Source organism: Octopus sinensis, linkage group LG14 (genome assembly GCF_006345805.1).
Source record: "Octopus sinensis linkage group LG14, ASM634580v1, whole genome shotgun sequence".
In the NCBI taxonomy this organism is placed as follows: Eukaryota; Metazoa; Mollusca; class Cephalopoda; order Octopoda; family Octopodidae; genus Octopus; species Octopus sinensis.
The window spans coordinates 64,721,792-64,746,790 of NC_043010.1; the positions used below are offsets into that span (position 1 = coordinate 64,721,792).

Genomic DNA, 24,999 nt, shown 5'->3' on the forward strand with positions numbered 1-24,999 from the left:
TTTCCGCATTGCACTGCCTTTTTAATTTCTTCGTTTATAGCGAATTTTTTCTCACATCTCCCCTTTTCTCTCTCTATCTCTCTCTCTCTTTCCCCAGTTACTCTCTGCCGCTCTCTCTCAACAGGCTTCAGTCTGTCCTATTTTGCTAAAAGCACGTTTTCTGCGACTCAGACAGCGACTGATTGTCACTATCAAGTTCAATACCTTAAGAGGAAAAATTGTTTACAATAATCTCGTTCCTCGTGATGAACATTTTCATTTTTGACAGCCAAAACTTTGTCCTCAGAAGGAGTAGAAATATGTACGCTTATTTATTACCTCACAGTTATTGCTTCAGAACGTTCACTAAAATAATATTATTACACGTTTCTCCTGCCGACTGTGTATTGCATGTGAAAAGTTAAGTTACTGTTCTTTCATTTATATTATTTTCTCTTTTCTTGGATCAGAATCATAATGAATAGACACGCCTATGCAACTTGCGTTTATGGGTCTTCATCTAAGCCTTAGTCTATTAATACTGGTTGACATGAAATTCTGGTAATATTCCAAAAATCTTACTACTACGTCCAACAGAACAACAATTAAAACAGTAATGACTACATCACACACACACACACACACACACACACACACACACACACACACATGTACACACACGCACAAACAAACACACGCACAAACAAACACACACACACACCTATATGGAGATTGTACCACAGATTTCTCCTAAATGTTGTGGACGGAGACACGATACGCCCTATATCTAAATAATTGATTCCAGACATTTTTTTCTTTGAATAATAACATTGAAGAGATTATTCAATGCTGATATACTTGGTCACTTTCACCTATACAATAAATTTACAACATGGTTACAGACAAGTTATTCGCTTGTTTTATAGGAAACACTGAAACAACTAAGCACAAGCATCTTACATTGCATCCAAAATTAAAGCCGTTCAAACAATCGGCAATGATTCGTTTAGCGATAACCTATTACCAAGTAATTTTCAGATAACACATAACATTTAACACCCCTTTGTCTCTTCTGCTGTACTACAAGACATTCTGCTCTCTTGAATTAATATCCTTCATCCGCTCTCCGCTTGTTCTCCTTTAATGCATCTATATTTCTGCATTTCTTGTGTGAAATATGTAGTGTGTCAAGCAGTGTTTCACATTCTAAACGTGCAAAATCCTTCGCCCAGTCCGTTCACTTTTCGGAAAACGTGCAAAGATCATTGGTTCTATTCATTCTTCTATAACTAAATTATAAGAAAACAAGGTATTTGTTTTACTGACCTTGCAGGTGGGCTGATTTTAAAAGGTATTTAAAGCTAAAAGTGTGATACAATCTACCGTACAACAAAGTATCTGTTGCCGTAATTTACGTTTCTCAATAAATTTATTTTTTCAGTAATTGCAAGGTGGAAGAAGATAAAAATTGCTACTATTATTCCAAATCACTCCACTGTGATTCCCATAATTCTGTGCCCGCCGAGTACTGTGTATTCTAAGACGATGAAGGTGTGTGGCCTACTATTTTTTTTAATATGGACATAGTTTCTGTTCCAGACACGGGCGGATTCTGGCCCCAGGGCTAAAGCAATTCATTTCCCATTGATCAAGTCTACACAACAGAAAATGAGTTACGTCTGAGGGGGAGTGGTTTCTTGTTGACTGTTTACCTAAAATATTGAAAACGCAAGACATCAAAAGTATCTAAGAGTCACAGCCCATTGTAGAAATCTGGGGTGGATTTCGGTCGTATGAGTTGTAATTAAATGTTTCTAATTTTGACACAAGGGCAGCAATTTTTAGGTGAAAAGTTAAATCATTAGAAAGACACCAGTACTTGACTAGTACTTTATTTTATCAACCCCACGAGAATATCGAAGGCAAAGTTAATTTCAGCGATGTTTGAATACAGAATATAAAAGCAAGAACAAATACCATTAATCAGTTTGTCCGATATGCTAACGATTCCGCTTGTTCACCTCCTTATTTACTGTAATTAACTGTAATTAAATAACAATGATTTATTCCGTTTGGAGTAATGTAATGTATTTCATTTACTCCAGTTGCTGCTATTAACGTAGAACCTGTGACGTAATATAAAATATTCAGCTGTTACTGGCACAGCATATCAACACATATTTATCTCAAAAGACGAGAATCCCTTAAAAGAGAGCGCTAACCAACCGGGACTGCGTGCTGGCCCTTTGTTCTTTGTTACCGCTTTAATTTCAGTTTGCATCCATAGAGTCCAGTTTTACTGCCCTTCCGATATACTATTGCTGATGTTTGATATTACAATTTTTTATAACATTTAGGAGATTAATATGGGGACACAACTCTACTAACAAAATCTGATAACTAACAACCTGAAATTCTCCGCCTAATATAAAGTTAGTATTAACGATCAAGCCATCAGCTTTCAATTTGTACAGTGTCTCTAGAAAGAAACTGCTGGAATTATTACAATTTGGACAATAAATTAGGAACAATGATAGTCATTGATAACTTTAAATATTGTGAAAACAAAGCATTTATAGACTTACCCCACTTGGATCAAAGAATGCTACGATATTGAGATAACCTTTGTTGATCAGGCATTTCAGGAAATATACTGTTTTACCTTCTTCTGGTATTTCCGTTACAAGAAATTCATTTTCACATGAAGGCCCCTATATACATAAAAAAAACGAAAGATAATTATAAAACAAAGAAACCAAGCAAAGAAAAGGGAGAACTATTATCGCCTCATGTTGTATTATGTCTTACTGCAACAAAGTACCTTTTTTATGTGAGAGACGTCTTCCCAAAATCTCAAGTGTAGCACTAATATACGTACACACATACGATACAGTGTGATACAAATACACACAAGCTTACACACACACATGCATATATATAACTAGCAGTATCGCCCGGCGTTGCTCGGGTTTGTAAGGGAAATAACTATATAAGCATTTTTAGAGAGTTATAGCAAAGAATAGCAAAAAATGCATTAAAAATGGAATAAAAAATGATGGTAATTTTTTTTTTAAATCGTTGACTCATCGTAGACATTTTTAGAGAGTTACTTCCCTTATATAATAGCGAAAAAATGCATTAAAATGGAAAAAAATGGTGGTAAAATTTTTTAAAATCGTAGACTCATGTAGACGCTTTCTTAGCCATTTCTGTTTTGGTGTCTTCAAGCCATGAAGTCGTTGTTCTAAAAGAACGCTGGTCTCCTTGACAACGCATTACGACGTTGATTTCCTTACACTCCCTTCCCCACAGGTGCAGGTGTGAGCGTGGACGCCAACTCCGCCGCCATCGACACACGAAAAAATATGCATTAAAATGGAATAAAAAATTATGTTAAATTATTTTTAAAATCGTAGACTCATCGTAGACGCGCGCTAATACTCAGACGGGCTCGATATGAATCACGACTATAAGATACCCGAATTTGGTTAAACTGGACCGCGAAATGTGGGAGTAGTTAGGAATCTAAATCGAAGGGGACAGACACTCACACAACTACAGTTTTATATATATAGATTAATTAATCAAAGGACATACTATATATGTCTACCTGCTGGAAATGACAGTCAAACTCATATTTGAATCGCCATGATACACTGATAATAACTACAGAGATCAACCGCCCGAAGGCAAACGGGCTAAGACAATCTTTCAGCATAATTCAAGTATTTGGACTCACGTGGACCGGTTTCTGGACTGGCAATATAGTCTCACCTCCCTCAGCACGCGTTACCATGAAGGAGAGCCCCAACCCGTCACGTTGAAGTCTACGCTGCAACTGAATCGTTTTGCGCCGAATCATGGCAGCCACCATTGTGAAAATAATTTCAACACAGAACAAATAATTCAAGAGAAAATATTTGCGAAGATATCATTGACTATTATTATCTAGTGTAACATTTGGTTGATTTATGTTGCTAAAAATAGTGTATTTTAGCGATTTAAATAAGAGATTTGACAGTTACATCCAGCAGGTATCCATACTTAGTATGTCCTTTGATTAATTTTTATCCTTCGCTATTTAATGACTTTTGGGGGCTTGCAATCGCCTATATTATTAATTGTGTTGTCATTTTGAAATTGTTACACTATACAATAATAGAGTTAATAATAACTTCGCAAATATTTTCTTCTGAATTATTTGCTCCGTAGATATATATATATATATATATATATATATATATATATATATATATATATATATATATATATATATATATATATATATATATATATATATATCATATATATATCAAAGAAACAGATTCGTTCGTAATGTGCATGGATAAAGGACCCGTGTTTGTAACAGGAATATGTATATAAATTACACATATACGATGGGCAAAGTGATGACAGCATAGAAGCGTTTTATTTAGGCACTGATATGACCATAACCTATCACCTGAATCAACGGAGATCTGACAAATCTCTATATTTGAAATTGTTCTGCTCTCAGAAAATAATATTAAAGCGAAACAACTGATGATTTAGGTATTAAAGATTGTTGGAATATTTTATGACGATGCCTTTAGATGGAAAGAGTATAGGTTAATGAGGGAGATATTTGAGAGATTATGTTAAACTCAGTAATGCTGTAAACGATAGGAGTGAATGAATCTCTATTTTGTTACCTATATTCATTTATTGTAGCCAGGAACTATTTTCTTCAAGTAAAATAATATCAAAAAAAGAAGAATTCGAAATGAAGGTATGTAATATACGTTTTAATTTTATTTAACTATTTTCGGATTTACCATCATACAGAAGTAAAAATATCAATAAACGAGGGAGAAGAAAAGTTTAACTTATGCAGAAGAGAAGCGAGTGTTGAAAGTTTAAAAGAAAAATAATAATTTACTTACATCGATGAATACCCCGTTCATATTGAATTTCGCTAACTCATCTTCCATTTATGAAAAAAACAAACCAAAGTAAAACGATTATTTTCTAGAAAATTAACATAGAGCATGATAAATACCTGTATTATTGAATTTCATAAAATAGATTTTTAGAATTATTATGCATACAAGGTCCAGTTTCAAATAGAACAGAGGTATGCATGCTGATCGTCACTATACGTGTAACATGTTAAAACTTATTCAGTTATAAAGTATATTCTTAATGTATTAAGCTTTGCTGAAAATGTTTTAGTCACGATGTTATTTAAAAGCAAATCTGAATACTGATAAAAAGAAGATATTGTTTCATCAGAAACGTAGAAAAGATTTCTTTGATCTTGTTTATACCAAGCCCAACATAACAATGAACATATTTGTCTTAGTAAAAAGATAAATGGTGAAATTGAGCTCTGAAAGTAGAAAGTGTAGGTTTTCTCTTCGGATGGTACATTGTGCAAATCTTATCTCGAAGAATTACTAGGGATCTTGGTATTCTTGACGCTGAAGATCACGTTGTCACTTGTTATTAGAATATATCATTACAAATTTCTACGAAAACCCCAGCAAACTGGTTAGCCTATGCATCAACGATTTGTCCTTTGGTGCATCATCACAAACATACTATTCTTTTCTTACAAGAACAGAGACGTGTGACGAGAAGCATGACGGTTTCATAAAGTGCAGCACTTGTTACTAACTATGGCTTAAAAACATCATTGCTATATGTTTTGAGGGTTCAAAATGATTCAATGTCTCGAATCTGCTATGTTGTACTTGCTTATATTACGATGTGTTATTATATAACACTAGAGATGTTGTAACAATATTCTAAATCTGTGAAAACTTTGCACAGGATGTTCTCAGGATTCGATGTGAGCACTGACTGAAAAATTGATTGGAAAAGTCAGATGATTATTGATTTAGAGAAGAAATTAAAATTAAACATATCTATGGAAATTAACTGGGAATATAGGGAGGAAAAGTATATTACTATTACATTAATTCGTCCACAATTTATAGCAAATGAGAGAACTGTACATATTAATAATTTGTGCTGTAAAACTGTTCAGGAGGTTATCTGGTGCAATCTTTGACGCATTCAGATTTCACATGTCACTGAGGTCAACTTTGTCTTTTATCATTTTCGGGTTGGGAAAAATAAAGTACTAGTCCCATCAATGTAGTTCACTTGCTCTCCTCCCCTCAAAATTGCGTAGTTGGTTGCGCAAGAGAAAATATCGTGAGTTTCTTTATTTTACATTATTCAATTTTTAACTTTCATTTTTTCATTAGAGCTAACGTTTCTTTTCGTCAAAATCTGTTCGGTAGAATTAGTATTCTATACGTACATGTGTCGAGTCAATTACCAATATCTATATATTGCCAGTCTGTACAACTTTGAAAAGTTAATGTTTCTTTACCGAAATGCGTATTAACAGTTACATGAATGTACATGTGTCAAAATATTTATAAGGTCCTGATAATAGTGAATGTTTCAGATGACATTGATATATTAATAAAAATTGCACTTATGCATTTCTATCGAATACTAATATATTTTACTTACAATAAAAGTATGTACTAAAAGTTAATGAAAATTTTCCACGTTAAAATAATAGTAAAAATACAATTGACAGTAATGAGACTGTGATTACTATATCTCATACCGGTGAACAGAGGAAAGGGGTTCTGTTCATGCATTATGTTAAGAATTGTTTACATAATGGGTTCATAGAACAATTCCAGAGTAATGTAAGTGAAATAAAATGACTAAATAATTAGTAAATTAGTGTACATATATATATACATACATACATGAATATATATAAATATATATATATATATATATATATATATATATATATATATATATATATATGCAGAGAAGGAGAAAACTAGCGAGGGACAGAAAGCAGAATAGGGTTGGGGCGTGTTAATGTGTAATATTTATTTACATATAGTGCATTTTTCGGTGATGGAAAATAACTATAAGTGGTATGTGAACAATTTCATTATAGGTACGTCCCTGTCATTGACTTTACTGAAAATAAATATAACTCAAATATGTCGTCCTTAACATTATTTGATTTCATATATACATACATATATATATACATACATACATACATACATATATATATATATATATATATATATATATATATATATATATATATGTGTGTGTGTGTGTGTGTGTGTGTATGCTGAGGCGAAATGGCCCAGTGGTTAGGGCAGCGGACTCGCGGTCGTAGAATCGCGGTGGGGGGAGGGGGTTGGCGATCCCTGCTGGCCTGCTCGCTTAGCCAGCGGAGTGGCGTCATTTGAAAGCGTTCTCACTGCTCATGATTTGGGTCACAAAAAATTTAATGAAATTTAGGAAGGTGACTGTGGAGATAGTGCAGCTTTATACTCATATTTGCTCCCAAATTTTGAATGTTCCCCAGCAAGTTGTCAACTATTTTGGCATATGTGGCTGCTTTCTTGTTGCGCGGAATGCCATTAACAACTATTAAAATGAATTTCATACTGTTGTTTCAATGCAAGTTATAGAGATTGCAAAGTTCATATCTTCGATTCTGATTTGAGATCTATCAAATACTGTGTTGCAGATACAATGAAAGTGTGGTCTATCGTTATCCAGAGCTTTAACAAACTGCTTCAAAATGCCAAGTATGAAACGGAATGGAGATAGGGTGATTTTACTCGGTTGAACTAAAGGCTCGTTAAACACATTAATTGACCCTGGAACTAATGTTTGTTACGGCCATTTTTTCGTCACCCAATGTTTTTCCTCTGGCTTTGCTGCCCAACATATGTAAGTTTCGTATAAAATTTTATATGCAAACAATGTATGTACGTATTTTTGAAAAATACATATATACAGATAAACAAACAGACAGACAGGTGGGCAGATAGGCAGGCAATCAGGCAGGTAATCAGGCAGGCTGACAGACAGACAGACAAAGAGAGACAGACAGACTGACAGATGCATAGATAGATAGATAGATAGATAGATAGATAGATAGATAGATAGATAGATAGACAGATATATATATATATATATATATATATATATATATATATATAGATAAATAGAGAGATAGAGAGATAGATAGATAGATAGATAGATAGATAGATAGATAGATAGATAGATACATAGATACATACATACATACATACATACATACATACATACATACATACATACATACTTAGAGGATACAAGAATTGGAAATAAAACTGAAATTCCTTCGCTTTGTATTCAAGTGGAAAAAGCACTGTAAATATCTGTGTTAGTTAATTCCTACGAATTTATGCTGTAATTTACATAAGCCGATTGAAACGAAGATTTCATGCTTCAAATAATATTATAGTTTAAGGCGTTTATCTTTATCAGTAAACAGCACCAGTTTTGTATGTGTTTAACTCAGAAACTATAACGAGAAAGGTGTCAATGAATACTGCCATGCATTTATTATTTACTTTGTATATATTTATAACTTACCCTCTTTTAAAGCAAAGTTCGATTCATGTATGTTCACTTGGTTAATCACATCCTTGAAATTATATAGAAAATGGATGTCTAGTTTAAACAATACAAATATTAGATCCATACATTCACGGGAAATTAATTATATTTATGAAATATAAACTATATAAGATTATGATGAAACAGGGTATTAAGGCATATCGATGGTTGATTTTTCTATTGATTTCAATAAGAATTGATCACGTCTTCAGTCGCAATTACATTTCCGGCTTACCTGAAACTGATGCTCCAAAATTGATACTCTTGATGAATTATCAGTTTCCTTTATTCTAGAGAATTCTTCTGGAATGTTACTGACATCGATGTCGTAATCTCCGGTGAGAATGTTCTCGACTAAAACATCATATATAAACTCCAACTGTATCTACGAAAAAGAAAAAGAGACGGATCAGTTTAAAATTGCACGAACACTGTTGTCAGTAAACAATGGATTTTGATATAGATATCATTCATTATGTTTCGTAGTCACAAGTTTGGTAAAGAGAAGAGAACTCCTTTGTTTCATGCAAATATTCTTTTGAAGGATGAAGTGATTAGGTGAGATCAATACAATTATTAGTTTGAACTGATATAAATCGTATTTAGACGTTACAAATTGAGGTTTGAATGAGAATGTAAGAAACGGTGTGGATTTGACGTTTTCCAACAATATATGTATCTGAAGATAGAGAAGGTCTTAAAAGTATTAAATAATGCCAGTATTTATATACTACATAACGCGAATATCTTGTTAGAATACCGTGTTACTGTAGTATTTGCTCTGAAAGGTCATTCCATGCAGACACACGGTGCTAAAAGCACAGACATATCGTTAGTAATCGTGATCTAGTAGCATGTGTGGCGGGTCCTTTTTCAGCAGCAGGCGCATGGCCATTACATGCCAGTCAATACATCAACGTTTGATATTAATACTGCTTCTGATTTAATGGTTTCTTTTTTCAAGTGTCAGCCGGCTAACTGAAATCTTAGTGACTTAGCAGTTACTATTTTTCGACATATATTGTTGGTAATGAGATTTGGCTGGTACACACTAAGCAGATCTCCTACTACTGAAATTATGTGATCTAGAATTTCCACGACTTATTCTTATCCATTGTCCTCTGCTAGCATTTCCACTACTTATCCTTGTCAATTGCACTGTGCTTTTAGCTCTGTACATATATTACAGGCTCTCTCTGAAGGTGAATATCGCAGTAATGCGTTGTTCTAACAATACATCCTCCTTATTTAGAATATAAAGATTATCATTCGGTATAAATACTGCTTCCGTGGCTAGAAGTTATTTATTAACACACACGCGCGCTCTTATTCTCTAGAGAGGATTATATGCAAAACAACAACCTTCAACAAACACTCAGTGTTCATGCATGACTTAATATAAAAACTAAAGTTGAAATATTTTACCGAGGCGCAATGTCTTTCCAATCCCATGGTCACCAGGCACATAATTTGTTGAGGAATTTAGTAGAATTCAAAAACATGTGTAAGTAGCTTGCTTACCAACTACATAGTGTCGGTTTCAGTCCCACTGCGTTGCATCTTCGGCAAGTGTCTTTTACTATACCTTCGTACCCAATGCCTTGTGAGTGGATTTGGTAGATGGAAACTTAAAGAACTGTCATATATGTGTGTGTGTGTGTGTGTGTGTGTGTGTGCGCGCGCGTGTGTGTACGAATGAGAACCCAGGTTCGAAATTTCACCAAGACACCTGATGAATGTTGCAGGGTATATCAGCCGAAACGTTGCGTTAACAACAAAGAAGATGACGACAAATATCCGTCAAATGTAAATAATGTACAAAATTCCTCATCTCTTAAATACAGAACTGAAAATTATCGTATTTTATGAGAGATAAATTTGTTTCAGGGATTATATGTGTCTTGATGGTAACTTGTCTCAACTCAAAACAAACTATGGAATTGTAGCAATAGTTATGTTCTATACTCTCATAACAGCTATAACTGAAGAACGACTCACTCACAAATACTTCAGAATTTCTGTGCTGCTTCCTCTGTTGATTCTGACGATAAGCAACTGACTTCCAACAAATAAAATTAGAGTAAACGTAATGGTATTCCACAGACACATGCACTCTTAATATAAATCCCAGTGGGTCACAACGCCACAAGACTGGAATTTTGATTGGAAAGCACAAACTAGTGAAAAAGAGAGGGAGAAAGAGAAAGAGAGAAATGTGAGGGTTAGAAAAAAGATTAAATCTCAACACCAAACAGGTACTTTTGAAATAAGAGTGCAGAGGCAATTACGAATCCTGCAAGCCATTTTCCCTGGTATTGGAAATTTCTGCCAGTTCACCGCCTCTCAAGAAATAGCCAAATTATAGAAGATAACAGCAATGACCATTGCCGCTGAAAGAAAAGATGAAAGCAAGCCCATAAAAGGGAGAGTCCCTGAGAGTTACAAGCTATTAGACTAAGTATTTTTTCTTATTTACGTTGTCATTAACTCACCCTTTTCTGGACCATATGCATCCTCTCCTCCCGAAGCTTCGTAACACATGCCAATACATCAATAGCTTCACCACTCAACATTTCATTGAGAAGAATGTCAATGCAAATGTAAGTTCCGGTACGACCGACACCAGCACTGAAAGAAGGGTCAAGGACAATAAAATGTCTATGATTGCTTCCAACAATTTAATGAATAACAAAATAAATACATGGATTAGGCTTAGAGAACATAAACCAGTTATTTTGGTTTACTCAAGAGTAGGGAAATAGAAGAGTTGAATGTTAGTAGAAATGGGATCCTAAATTTGCAGTAATGTACCTAGCACTATATTTCGTACCATCAGCCAAAACAGTTTTAAATAAAAATTTTCTATAGGGGTGAAAACAATCATTATCAACATCACAGATTCTTCTGACTTATGACAATGTTAGTTAAAGTTTCTTGACTCACTACATCACATATACCTACATTATTATGACCTAGGAGGCAACCCTTGGTAATTTCTCTGCGATTGTTTCTATTTCTTAAACTATCTCGGTTTGTAGATTTGACCTCTTTGTTGACGTGATGTTATGAGTTAAAATGTTTTCTTTGATTAAACGTAAGTTGATTCTGAAAACTTTATAAATGTTATTGTTAAACAAAAGGTGGCATACGTAGTAACAGTTTTCAGAACACCATTTGGTTCAGTTTAGGCAAAATATTCGTGGAATCTTACACCTTAGGAATATAATTTTACTACAAAGCACAGTGAATAATAACAAAACATTTCAAACTTTTAAGATGATGTTATTAAAACACAGACAACTAAACAACCGCACATTCATAAGCATTATTTTTATTTCTCGCTTCTCAAATGAGTAGTATGAAATATAAACAACGCTACGTGGGTATATTTACAGACAGCTTCAAATTCATCTCTGCCTGTATTGATCCTCTTTCAGAAATTGGGAAAAGAGAAGCAACATATCATTCTATACAGAGTATAAATTATGCTTATTATAAATATAATTTTATCTATATAAATATATAAAATATAAATCAGGTTTAAATAATTATAGTTACAAACCTGCAATGTACGACCACAGGGTATTTTATATCCATGCTCTTAATAGCATGTATAAAGTTTAATATATATTCTGCATGTTGTGGAATGTCATGATCTGGCCATTTTCTAAAGAAGAATTGATCGATTGTCCAACTTTCATTTTCATTCTGAGAAACACCTGTCTGTAAATAAACATCAGTCTGTAAATAAAACGAAAAAATGTTTGAAAAGAATTGTGATGCGCGAATATAATGAAGCACATATAAAGCAACATAATACTGTTGTAATATACTTTTTAATGATGTTACTTTTGAGAGTTTTTATATTATTAAACACCAACCAAATCGTTTCATACCTCGATAACATTTTCAAAACGAAATAATATATTTCTGATTAAATGTAAACTTTAAACTATATTAGTGCTTGCATCAATGAGAAAAATCGGACCTACAACCTAAAACGAGGGAACATTTAAGCAATCACTCAAGCATCCAGAAAAAGCAGCTAACTCAATCAAATCAAATTGCAGAATCTATAAATAAAACATTGAGTAGCGTAGTGGTGGATATACAAAAGGCAGGGTAGTGAATGCTTGAATGTCTGTCATGATCAAAGGTTGACCTTATCCGAAGCAATGCCCTAGTCCGAAGCAATGCCAATGTAGAATAATTATGAATATATCAGAGATGCTATTATATTAATTAAAAGATAAAATCTGATTGCTGTTACCGCTATGTGTCATTGGAATGTTATAAATAAGTCTTTGAATGTGTAACTATTTATCAAATAGTCCCGTCCGAAGAAGACTTTCGGGAGAAATGACTAGTGTGTATATAATTTTGTCGACCTGTCTATCGGATATTGTTGTACATCGCTGGTCACAGTTTTGATGCTGATATTCTTCTACATTTTAAATGATACCACCCAACCTGTCTAGGCCGCAGGCAAACGTAACTCTTCCGTAGTCTGTCACAGGGTTCATTATTTAATGCCCAGCAGAGAGAAGCAAGTGAAATTATGTTTTGTTCAAAAATACACTCAGGACCGGTCTGGGAATCAAAATCACTATAACGCGATCGTGAGTGCTCTAAGCCACTCAACCTGCACACACACACGCACCCACCGAACGACACACACAGACACAGACACACACACACACACATGCTCACACTCACACACGCACACACTCACACATTCACATGCAAACACACAGGCATACGCGCGCACATACACACACACACACAGGCACACGCACACTCACATACGCACACGATCACACACATACACATATATACATATATTTATATACACGTATACATATATGTTTGTGCGCGTGTTTGTGTGCACATACGAGTGCTAGTGTAAAATTATGTTAACTGTTTGTTAGAGAATAAAACGAAAAACAAATTAATTCTGTGATCATTGCTTTCAATTCCTTTTCTTTCATTGACCGGTTTGTCCAGAAATTTTTAACCGTTTATTCATTTCAGTAAATCGTTGACTTCAGTCTGCGACTATCATTAAATAGTTGATTAGTTTTAGCAATATTTTGGTTCATCTCATGAACAATTAAAAAAATCACAAAATTTTGAAGTTGCAGTTACTCTAGAATTTTCCTCAGTTTGTTGCTTATGTTTCCTCATACGTTCACAAAGTGAGTTGCCGTTTGACAGTGGAATTTCTTTTTACTCTATAGGGTAGATTATACAATATAACAGATTCTTGTTTTTATACTTCATGGAAACATTTATTTGGAGAGAAAACCCACTTGTAATAGGTGTCATTATAGAACACTGTACAATGGAAACAAGCACAGTTTAAACACGATAAGCACGTTATTTTCTTTATTAATTTCATGTCAAAATAAATGTTGTCCACAAAGAATTATATACTATTTGAATGCTTTTGATGTGGACTTCCTTCTCATATAGTTTTAATTACAATCCGACAGTTACATATAATGTCAGTGTGTCTTAAGCACTCTTGGATTTTCATGTATTCTCAAAGTATGTTCCGGCTTTTTCTTTATTTGTTGAATGGCAGCCATCGCTCTAGCTCAATGCGCTCATGTGCCATAACTCAGGTTTTGTTTAAAATTATAATTGCAAGTCGATTAATATTTTAGCCTTATTTTGATATAAAACTTGATGGTAGTAGGTCAGATCATCGTTAAGAAATATAAAAATTAAATATTTTATCATCACTTTTCATTGAGAAAATAGCATAATTTCTTTAAGGTTGTAATACCATCAGAATGAAAATTTCTTACTAAATCATCGTGGTCATTGCCGATCCTGGCAAAGTATGACGAAAAAGCGCAAAGTGAAAAATGAGGACTGCGTACTGACATTTTTTTTTCTTTACAATTAAAAAATATTGATGCTATTCTCGAAACTGATAGATTTCCACTCGGTGAAAGGTCATACGCAAGACGAATTCATGGACTGAAATATCGATTTTGATTCACAGTTTCAAGAAACGAACAAATTAATTGTTAAGGAAACATTTCTACGAGAATTCGCACTAAATTGAGTTAAATAGAGCCTTTAGAGTCCCAAATTAACATGCAATCGTCATACTGATAATGTTGTTTATTCCCTATCGATGTGAACTGAGCGACGTATGAATTCTACCTCTCGCATATTCTTGTACAAGTTAGTTTCTTATTTCTTATAGTAATATTGATTTATTTTGTCAATAAAAATTATATTGTGCAATGAATATGTTATTCTATTAAAATCCGATGTTGTTGTTGTTTGTTCCTTGTCGAGCTATGCCTGGCTCATAAGAGCTGGTTTCCTTGTTTCATTGGCGTATATGTTCCCCAGTTGGATGACACACCGGTCCGTTACAGGTGAGCTGCTAGATGCAACAGTAAAAAGTTTGGGAAGGTTGTGGCGAATGAGTCAGCAAATGTTCGCCATTACTTTCTGCCGAAACCATGTGGGGCTTAGGTGTTTCGCTCATAAACACATATATCTGAGATTCGAATCCGGGATCTTTCGACCGCGACTCCACTACCCTAACCACTAGGCCATGTTCCTCCATTAAATCCGATGTGATATTTTTGAATTTTTTCCCTCAATTTGAATACAGTCGGATTTTTTATCATAACGTTTACATTTTAACAGGTGTTGATATACACTTTTATATTTTGTAACGATTATCTGACCTACCACTATCGATATTTATATCAAAATAAACCTAAAACATTGCTCTACATGCATGCGTAACTATTGACAGAACTTAAGTTATAGCGCTCACGCTCATTGAACTAGATTGAGGGCTACTGGTCAGAAGTAAAAAAAAAAGAAAGAAATACGGGATAAACTTTGTATATGGGTGGAAATACCAGGGCGTTCGGGGGACTCTGATATCTTAAGTAAGTGTCAGATTTTGATTTAAAAGATATGAGAACAAAGTTCACATCCCGAACGTTCAAATGATATATAATGTTTCAAAGGAAATAGGTATTTTATCATGAAAACGACGTTGCCAAATTATATCTGTGTCTCTCTCTCCTCGGATCTCTCCAACGATACTTACTAAATTTATTGTAAGGCTCCAAACTTAGAGAAGATTCAGTTTTATACCCCGTACCAATGTATCAAACTGAGCCCCCTTTAGATAACGGGTCACAACATAACTGAATTTCATGTCTGAATATACATGAAATGCTTGCGATATGCATTAGAAAGTCGTAGTGGCATGTTTTAGAAACAGCAGCTAAACCTCCTTTAAATAAAATACTTGTCTCAAAATATTTTCATAATTTTCTTCCTAATATAAAGTCTTCTCCAAGTATCCGTTATCTCAGAATTGTATTGTTTTATGTGGATATCTAAAAATAGTAGGTTACTATAAATGAATTCTACGGTGAATTCCTGAATCAATAAATGAATGAAATATCGTCAAATTGTAGTAAAATGTATGAAGTTCTTCATTTCATGTGTCCTACTCTAGTGCTCTATAACTTAAATTGTGATTCTTTTCGGATTTATAATTTATTGACGATCCATCTCGATCCACGTGGTTTGTGTTAAATATTTGTCCAGCAGGCCAAGCTTCTACATATTCAAGGAAACCACTTAGTCTCTCAAAAATATGGAGAGTCTTGACTTTGGCTATTCCACTAAACCTCGGCTACTCCACTACACCAGTTTACGAGCTGCACACTCGAGCGCTCCTAGAAAAATGATAGATCTAATAAGAGGAATGCGATAGAAAGCCTTCTACCGCGATCTAATCACGCCATGCCCAGAAAACAACGCATACGGGATTAAATCTAGGAAGTGCCCACCCAAGATAAGGACCTCGAGCCCTTAGAAGCAGACATACTGGACATTATTCCCAGCCAAAAATTCAGTAAGTCCTCTTACTCCTTCCAACGTAAGCTTCGTGACGACATTAATTTACTAAAATGATTCCAACATGTGCCTAATCTTCTCAGATAGGACTAAACATTTATATAGGATAGACACCCATACTTATGACGGGCTGTTAGAAAACAATATTACACAGAACTATAGGCTCGCTTCGGCATATACGTACAACACCAACAATGAAGCCAAACAATTAGCCAACGACTTAGATATTGAAGATAGGGTAGAAATTTTAATTAAAAGGATCACCTTCATTACTATCAAAGCCCATAAACCCAACTTTGCCTCGAACCTCAAAAGCCGCCTGTCAACCCGGCAAAATCCAAGATCGGTCTAGCGAGCAAACGCATACTGAAGAAAATCAACAATAACATAAGGAGAGCTACCAACGTCTCCCTGATTTGGGGTTGTATGGGAGGTTATTAGGAACACAGTACTTCCTAAAGAGCACACGTAACCCTTAATGTATTTTTATGCTGTTGTTTAGCAAAAGCTTTTTGAGAGAGTTTATGCGACATTCGATGTCTGTCTGCACTGATCTCAAGCCCCTACCTCCTTTATCTCTTTTTAGTTAGAGCTAGTTTTGTGGAAGTTTCCAATTGATGTTAGAACCTTGTGGGTCGTAATGCCTATAGAGTGATTTCTTCTACAGACCAGTCAACTAGCCCAAATTTGGAATCAGCATATTGTCTTGTTGTAAGAGGAGTATTCGGACTGCCATATTTTTCTAAGCCTTGTGTAATATTCTTAAATCACTCTCACTTTATTTACAGTACCTTGGTATGATATAATGGGTTGGTGCATAATTATTGCGGCTGCATTTCAACAAATTTTATTCAACAAAAACAATAACTACATGTAACAAAAACATCTTTAAATGATTATTCCGGAGCATATTCACCATCTACTTCAATTACTGCTTCCGCTTCCCATTTGCTTGGCAGACAGTCAGACCGTCATTTAAAGATGTTTTCGTTAAATATCGTTATTGGTTTTGTTGTATAAAGTTTGTTGTAAAAAAAAGCCGCAATAATTATGCACCAACCCAATAATTTCATCAATACCGTTGTACTTGTAAAATTCCGTGTTTGGGACAGAGATTGTGAGACCACTGATTCACAGCTTTGTGTCTGAAAGACTGCTTTTCCCCTTCATAAATTAAATACAAACAACTCTTCTGGCAAATTCCATTCCTATGTCAACCGAAAATGTTATTTATTCCAGTTTTTTGACATCGTTAACATGCTTAGCATAAATCGTGAGGTCATCCACATAGATATTATGCTTACATCAATACCTTTGCAGTTGCAGACCCTAGCATGTAGCCATTTAATTTTGCAGCGGGAATGGCAATGGGTTTAACGCCAAAATAAACAGAAGTACAGAGAGATTGTCTCCCTGGAATATTCCCTTTGATATATTTATGTCATTGGAGACAATCTTTGTCCTGAGTATGAAGATTGTGACTCAGGTCTTTATGAGCCGCTCAATGGCAGCAATTAAGGTAACAGGCAGTTTTGTGTAACGGAGACACTTCAGCAGCCATTAATGGAGAATAGAGTCAAATGCCTTCCTATATTGAAGACATACTCTTTTTTTTCTTCAGACAGTACAACGTTGTTTATCAGAATTTGTTCGGTACATCCTCATCTAGCCTTCTTTCCACCAGCTTGCACATCAGTTGGACTCACAATGATTCTGGAGGAATTGGTTGAAACAACTTGTGTACACTTTACACATACTATTTAGGCTAGCAATGGGCCTATAGTTTTCAGGCAACTCAGTGATTTCATTGTTGGCTACGAGTTTCGTTCGTGCTATAGCAAACCAATTTGGTGTGTCAATCTGGCTGTCCATAATAATTTTGAATATACTTATTAGTGTTTTCCTGTAAAATGTCAGCATCTTATACAAGTATACAAGTCCCTTCTAATTGGCTTCCCATTATGCAGTTTTTGACTAGAGCTCTAGTGAAAATTTTCAGGTTTATTGCATATGTTTTATGTTGATGTTGGCAGAGTATTATCTCTTTACTGCATTCAGTCACAATGCATTGAGGTAGAGATTCCTGTTTTTGTTCCAATTTTTCAACCAAACTGTTTCGAGATATTGTTGAGAAAGGACTTTCTTAATGACAATATGTATGTATGTATGTATGTATGTATGTATGTATGTATGTATGTATGTATGTATGTATGTATGTATGTATGTATGCAATCTCAGATATGTAATATATTTGGTAGAGAAATGTAACGAAGAGAAATGTTCGCAATTAGAAGACAATAGCAACTAGTTGGAATGTAAAACAAACAAGACACGTTATCCCAGCAGTAAGGGCTAAACCATGATTTCGGAGAAGAGATCTAGCCAGTTCTACAGTTCAAATTATTGAAAATAATCTAATTTATTAAGTTTTTAGTAACTGTATTGCGTATGTGATCCTTATATAAGAATTGAAATGGGGAAAGTACTTGTCTTTAAAGTACCAAAATTAGATTATTTGATACTATTAAGGTTATCACCATTGCTTGTTTCTATGTTCAACGCACGCAGAATTGTGTTTATTAATTGCTTGTATTGTATAATTTCATGGAAGTTTTACATGCATTAAATTGCATGTATGAGACGCTACCGTATGCAAACCCATTTATCTATCCGTATGTACATGTCTATAAATGTTATGTCCATTTAGATCCTGCAACTTGCTGGCACAATAAATAGTAGGCGGTAAAGTAAGCACCAGACTCAAATAATTACTTATATTCTTCGTTAATATGTATAAAACGATACAGACTACTCCGGATGTAGTGTTGAATGTATGTTATATAAATAAATCAAGTGTAGAGTGGAGATGCATTTATTGTCAGAAACCAGTAAAAGTAGAAAGGGAAAAATATTTCTACTTTCTCTGTTTATTTTATCAATCAAATTTTATATGAGGCTACAAATTTTTCAATGGTCTTCCAGAATTTCATCATTCTTGTTAATGTTTCTCAAATAAAATTTAGAAATATTTCAATGAACGTTGATTTCACACTGCTACTATTTTAGTCCTTTTAAGAAACATCACTCTTATATAACATGAGATATTATGGAATGCCTTACCTTCGAAATAGTAAAACTTCGGTGTATATACGTTGAATGATACATTGTCTTGATATGTGTAATTTGGATGGTTCCAAATGACTCATTATTCTCTTCATCTGGCCAATACTGCATACACTTCATCTGCAAAATATATACTTCTTTAATATGTTCATAATTAAACCAAAATAAAGAGTATGTCCATTCTATAATCAAACATTTCAAATTATTGAAAATAAGCAAATTTATTGAATTTTTAGTAACTGTATTGCGTATGTGGTCCTTATATAAGAATTGAAATGTGGAAAGTACTTGAGTGTAAAGTGTTGTGTGTGAACAATTAAATATGACGAAGTGATCATTAATGTAGGAAAAGGTCTGTTTAAAGTGTGTCCTGAACCCTTTAATATATGCCATATTTAAGAGTAGATGGGAACTCTGGGCAAATGTTGATTTCTAATATGTAGGGGATCTAAACAGGTTTAAATAATTACAACTAATAAATATCTATTATTAAGTTTCTAAAGTGGCTCACATAAACTGCGTTTTCATGAACACACAGTATATGTGTATCTCTTTAGAGATTTATTTTTTCCCTCATGAAGGAGGAGGTGTCCAATAATAGATATAAATATTTTTTTATATGAATAGATAACCGGATCTCCAGAAACAGGCCATTTGATTATTGACTGGATTATTAATATCCAAACTTTCTTCTTTAGACTCTTAACTCTTTATGATTTTGTTTTATAATCTATAAGAAGATTTATACATGTAATTGTTTTTTCAATATATTATTAATGCATATTAATATATTTATATATTTTTATATGCATATTTTTAATGTATTGATTACTCTTTATAGTTTCATTATATTTATATACCTATATAATTTTAATATGTCTAATGAATTAAATATACTCTTAAAGAAATGCATTTATGTTGGGTCTATTGCTGAATATATGTATATATGAACTTGATTTGCCTAACTTTGATTCATACTTTTATATTATACAGGGTGATTCAAAAGTCTCTGTACATAGGAAAAATTTATCTTTTTATAAGTAAGTTTACAAGATCCCCTAGATTCCCTGATCTGACCCCTCTTGATTTCTATCTTTGGGGGCATTTGAAAGGCATGGTGTATCGCGGCAAGATAAAAGACATAAATCATTTGAAGGAACGTATCACCAACTCATTTGCACACGTATCACCAAATGTGCTATTACGAGTTCACAGTGAGTGGGAAAACGTATTGCAATGTATATTCAAAAATTCAAAACAACGGTAACCATATACAGCCTGTTAATAAAATAAAATCTGTTATTATAAACTGTTTTTTATAAAAAGATAAATTGTTCCTATGTATGGCGACTTTTGAATCACCCTGTATTTATATATATATATATATATATATATATATATATACACAAACATATATACGTATATATACATGCATATATGTACGTACGTGTCTATGTATGTATAGTTATTCAGTTATTCATGTTTATGCATATGTATATCTATCGTTAGCGTCTAGATTCTCTATAATCCTAAAACTAAATTCTTGAGAATCTGTAAAGTATGAACACACTATTACCAGTGTAATTCAGGAGAAGTCTCCATACATTCTAAATGTATTAACGGTTTAACATATCAATAGGATAGCATCTTAAGGTAGTGAATAATCTAGTTTTTATACTTTTTTCTGAAACTTATGGTTATTCGGGAAGTCTTAGACTCTACTAAATATACACACAGACATATATGATTATGTATATAAATGAAAAGTTATGCATAAATTGTCCAATTTCCACAAAATTATTTCCTATATTCTTGTCCATAATACATTCCTTAAGGATATACTTCATATCTTGTAGCAAGCATATTTTCAGTGATACTACACTCATATCCAAATAATACTGTTAACCAAAGATGATTTACTGATCAGATTAAGTACTCACTCACACATTACCCACAAAATTACGAACCAAAAGTATAAAAGGAATAATCTTATGATTTAGTCTGTCATTCATTACTTCTAAAAAAAATACTGATTGTTAAAATCTTTTTTAATTTACGATCCAGAGACATCCCTAATAATCATGAGTTTTATAAAATCTCCAACAAAATTACAATGAAACTTTATTGCAATGCATACCTGGTTCTTCTTACTCATAATCTATCGTTCAATAGTGAGACGTCCTATCGCAGTTTTACGGTACAATACATCTGTACTGTATTTTTCTTATCAAAGAACTAATATATAGAGCTATAACAAACACAAACTCTTCCTCTTTATCGACGTCAGACTTATCCCATCAACACTGCTAAACATTCAAACAGTAACGTCACACTTCGTTTGCTTCTTTAGCTTTCCATTATCGTTTCTTTAATAGATTTCAATGCTACTGGAAAATTCTATTCTTCCCAATAAAATATAACATCGTAATCACAAGACTTGCCAAAGTTTTAAGGAATTCAAACCTACTATCTTATGTTTTGATCGATTACTTCTGCCGTGTTTGTATATATTGTAACATTGGATGTCTATATTTATGTATACAACTTTATACACATGTCTATCTCCATACATTTTTGAAAGGACAGTATGTTACAAGAGTCGAACATCTTTGTGTATTTATTTATGTATGTACTGCTTAAAGACGAGCAATGAAAACTTAACATCTACATTCCCTCTACTGGTTGTCTGCTGGGGAGTTGTGAATCCGATTTCAACGAGTTACGGCAAGATCACTATCACCCAGTGAGGTCAGTAATCTGCAACATAATCTAATACAACCATTTGTAGCAGAGGAGCAAGCTGAAAAGATGTATAAAGGAGAAGAGATTTATACATTATAAGACCACAGGCATAAGCACTTTGACATAAAATTATGAGGTAGAAATCAACTTGACACTGTGTAACAACAGTTGACCAATGTTAGGCATGTTAATTACAAGTGCACTCCATCCCCTACACTTCTAAATAATGTCCGTCTGAAAAAGTTCCCTCACAACGTTGGATCGACTCGAGACTAAGGCAAAGAAGCTTGATCAAATATAGCAAGCAGTGGGATCAAACTGGAACTCTCATATTTTATACAGAAATTTCTTCGAAATTCAAGCCGTAAGCGCATCACACACACACACAAACACATACACACATACACACACACACACACACATATATATATATATATATATATATACATTTAAATATATATATGTGTGTGTGTGTGTTTGCGAGTATGTATGCATGCTTATATAAATGTGTATGCGTGTTTGTGTTTATGTGTGCATGCATAATATATACATCCATACATATATGTATAAAGGTAATTTAACCAGGAATGTTTCTGTTGTAAAAGCTCCCCGATAGACATGATATCATTTCAATAAAATTATAGCTAAAATATTTATTTCTTACAACATACCTTTCCTGCAGTAATCGTATCGTTTAATGCGATTATAGTATTACATTTTAATTGCCAAATCATCCTCCAAAAGTCTGTCAGTGTACTTTGTGTAGGACCTATTTAAATAAAAGAAGTATAAAATAAAACCCAAAAGAAAATTTCAAGAAATATTATAATATTCCCTGCATTCTGTTCATATCTAACCCTGTTTGTTGTCATTTGTACTAATCTGGTTGGCACTGTCCTGTACGTTCTGTTTCCCACAGTCAATAAGCTCTAAAACTTCAACTACGAGCCATGAGATTTGCCTTTCAGAGTCTAACATTATAAGTAATTTCCATTGGAAAATAGAGCTATGTTCGATAATTATAGATGTCAATGATATATAAGATATATCATATATGAATATTCTTCAAAGAACAACTAAATGATAAACTAGAGTTCATTTTTTCTTTTGCATGCGATTTCAGTTTGCATCCGACGTTTCAACATTGAGTTTGTGCGTATGAGTAGATACGTATACGTTTGTGAGTAGACAGACGTATATCTGAGTATGTGTGCGTATATTAGTGTTTGTGTGTGCCTCTCTGTGTGTGAGCATAATTGTGTATGTGCAAGTGAAATTTTTCTCTGCCCTCCCGCCATTTGCCTGTCTTATTTTTCTTCTCCACTTTTGTTTGATGTGTTTCTTTCTCATCCTTGCCTGTCTGATGCCTCGTCCCGTAAATCTTCACTTCATCGCTCCTTGCACTAATAAAACTTTTCTCTGTCTCCGTTCTTTCTAAGGTTGCATTTTAGCAGGACAGAAAATGTAATGCACACACAGACACACACACGTACGCGTGCTCACACACACACACGTGGCATACATACCACGTATACAGAGAAACGATATAAACATGTAGTACAGTAAATTATACAACGGAGTTCCCAATATAAACGAGGGAAATCCATGATAGAGAACATGAAAGTTCTTCGTTAGAGCGGATGTTTTCTGTACAGATGAAAGTAAATATCTAGAAATATAAATCAGGTACCGGTCTTTGGTAACCATTTATGGAGTATTCGTCTTTAGTTACACCTCTAATGACTATGGTATATATAGAAATGGAATACAAAGTAAAACCTGGAAAATATTATTTCATTTATTTTATTAAGGTTATTTCTACAGAAATCATAGCCAGCATTGATTTTTTTTGCTACAAATTTTTGTACCGAGATGTCAGATGTAATCAATGAGATCGGAGACAAAAATGGGTAATGAGTATATATACTATATTTAGGAAGTTTTCGCACTTTCATCAGCAGACATTTAACCCACTCTTGCCTCCGAACACACTGTTTATATATCCACCGCATACCAAAGTGTTAAGTAATCAGATATACCAATGTACACATCAAACGCATTCCTGGGGATGGTATGTAAGCATTAATGACTTGTAGGTACGTAGTTTTTCGTTATGCAACCATAATATACGTTAAGGTAAAAGTAAAGAGCACAGCTAAGGCAGAAGACATGGTGTTGACTCATAAAAACAGTTAATATACTTTATACTCTAACGTTTATTGTTCATTATGGTGCATGACGAAATTCCACGTGCCTACAAATCATTATTATTTCATTTATTGAAAGGCCTAAAGAAATTAGGATTCGCACAAAACTTTCAATATGATTATTTTCTTTATCAATATAATTTATAATACATACCTTGACAAGCAATATAACGCTGGTTCTGAAACAAAGCAAAATTAATTTAAAAGATTAATAAACATGTCATTCATTCAAGTATTAAATAGCAAAGAATGAAATAGGAAATTTAATTCACTCTCGAGCTTCCATCTTTGTTAATGGTTATGGTTTCTTATCATTTCTTGTTATAGTAAATCTTACTTTGTTAATATTATTGTTGCTGTAACTCATCTTTAGTGCTACATTGAAATGTGAGCATTGATGATTATAAAATTAACAGAGAATCCAACGAAACATTCGTCATCTAGTATATATAAATCGCAGTATGTGTGTGTGTAGAGTTTTCCTTACTTTTTAATATTTTTTATAAAAGTGAAACGATTTTTCCTATTTATTTATTTCCACTATCCACCTATA

General features: G+C 33.6%; 1 protein-coding gene across 1 annotated transcript in view; it reads right to left on the reverse strand.

The window, feature by feature from the left end:
• LOC115219454 (multiple epidermal growth factor-like domains protein 6) overlaps positions 1–24,999 on the reverse strand; it is a 374,545-nt gene that overhangs the window by 1,505 nt on the left and 348,041 nt on the right. Inside the window, exons 32-37 of the mRNA XM_036509123.1 lie at positions 12,029–12,207; positions 10,959–11,094; positions 8,702–8,851; positions 8,443–8,494; positions 4,902–4,942; positions 2,565–2,690 (exon numbers count right to left, since the gene is read on the reverse strand). Of these exons, the coding sequence (XP_036365016.1) occupies positions 2,565–2,690; positions 4,902–4,942; positions 8,443–8,494; positions 8,702–8,851; positions 10,959–11,094; positions 12,029–12,207 (684 nt within the window). The remainder of the gene's footprint in view (positions 1–2,564; positions 2,691–4,901; positions 4,943–8,442; positions 8,495–8,701; positions 8,852–10,958; positions 11,095–12,028; positions 12,208–24,999) is intronic.